Source organism: Bactrocera tryoni, chromosome 5, assembly GCF_016617805.1.
Source record: "Bactrocera tryoni isolate S06 chromosome 5, CSIRO_BtryS06_freeze2, whole genome shotgun sequence".
NCBI classification, from domain to species: domain Eukaryota; kingdom Metazoa; phylum Arthropoda; class Insecta; order Diptera; family Tephritidae; genus Bactrocera; species Bactrocera tryoni.
In genome coordinates, this window is record NC_052503.1 from 54,496,619 (window position 1) to 54,497,256 (window position 638).

The following is a 638-nucleotide window of genomic DNA, read 5'->3' on the forward strand; positions in this document are numbered from 1 at the left end:
ATTTTATATATATTTACAAACATATACATTAAATCGGCAAATTCTTGAAATGAGTCGGCATTTCAAAGGGACTCACCCCGCCATGATCTGGATCCTCGCGACGCCCCTGGTTGTAGTATATATCATAGCACCCCAGAAAAACGAGTCTAAGGAGTTAAATCATATTTCAGTTCGATAACAAAATTTGGCCCATTAAAGAAAGTCAATAACCATTTGCATCTAACGATCACCATTGACTGCAACCTTGTCCTTTTGCCAATATTGACTGCGAAGTGAAACAATACCAAATAATAAAAATTTCTGGAGCTTGAAAGGCTTCTTTGGCCTCTTCTCATATTTCTTTATCCATTAAACCAAAAGTTTACCGCTTAGATGATATGAACGATGTACTCAGCGCTTGAAAAGCTACTCCCGTAGCATTCTAGAAATTTTGCTGCTACGGAGTAGTAAATGAAAACCCTGGATGTACTCCATAAGTTGCCGTGGCAACAGACTTTCTAGAAAATTTTGTAACTAAGAAAAACAGGTCTCCTCCGTCTGGTTTTTGTTTGGTGAAGTAAAATGTTTGATTCGATAGAATTCCACGTTAAAAATACTGTTGCAAAAAAAATTAAGACTTTATTTAAATTTCGTATTTC

At 36.1% G+C, this 638-nt stretch overlaps 1 protein-coding gene across 1 annotated transcript in view; it reads right to left on the reverse strand.

The window, feature by feature from the left end:
* Window positions 1-84, reverse strand: part of LOC120778366 (cytochrome P450 9b2-like) — a 14,414-nt gene extending 14,330 nt beyond the window's left edge. The window contains exon 1 of the mRNA XM_040110153.1: window positions 77-84. Coding sequence (XP_039966087.1) covers window positions 77-84 — 8 coding nt within the window. The remainder of the gene's footprint in view (window positions 1-76) is intronic.
* Window positions 85-638: the final 554 nt, after the last annotated feature.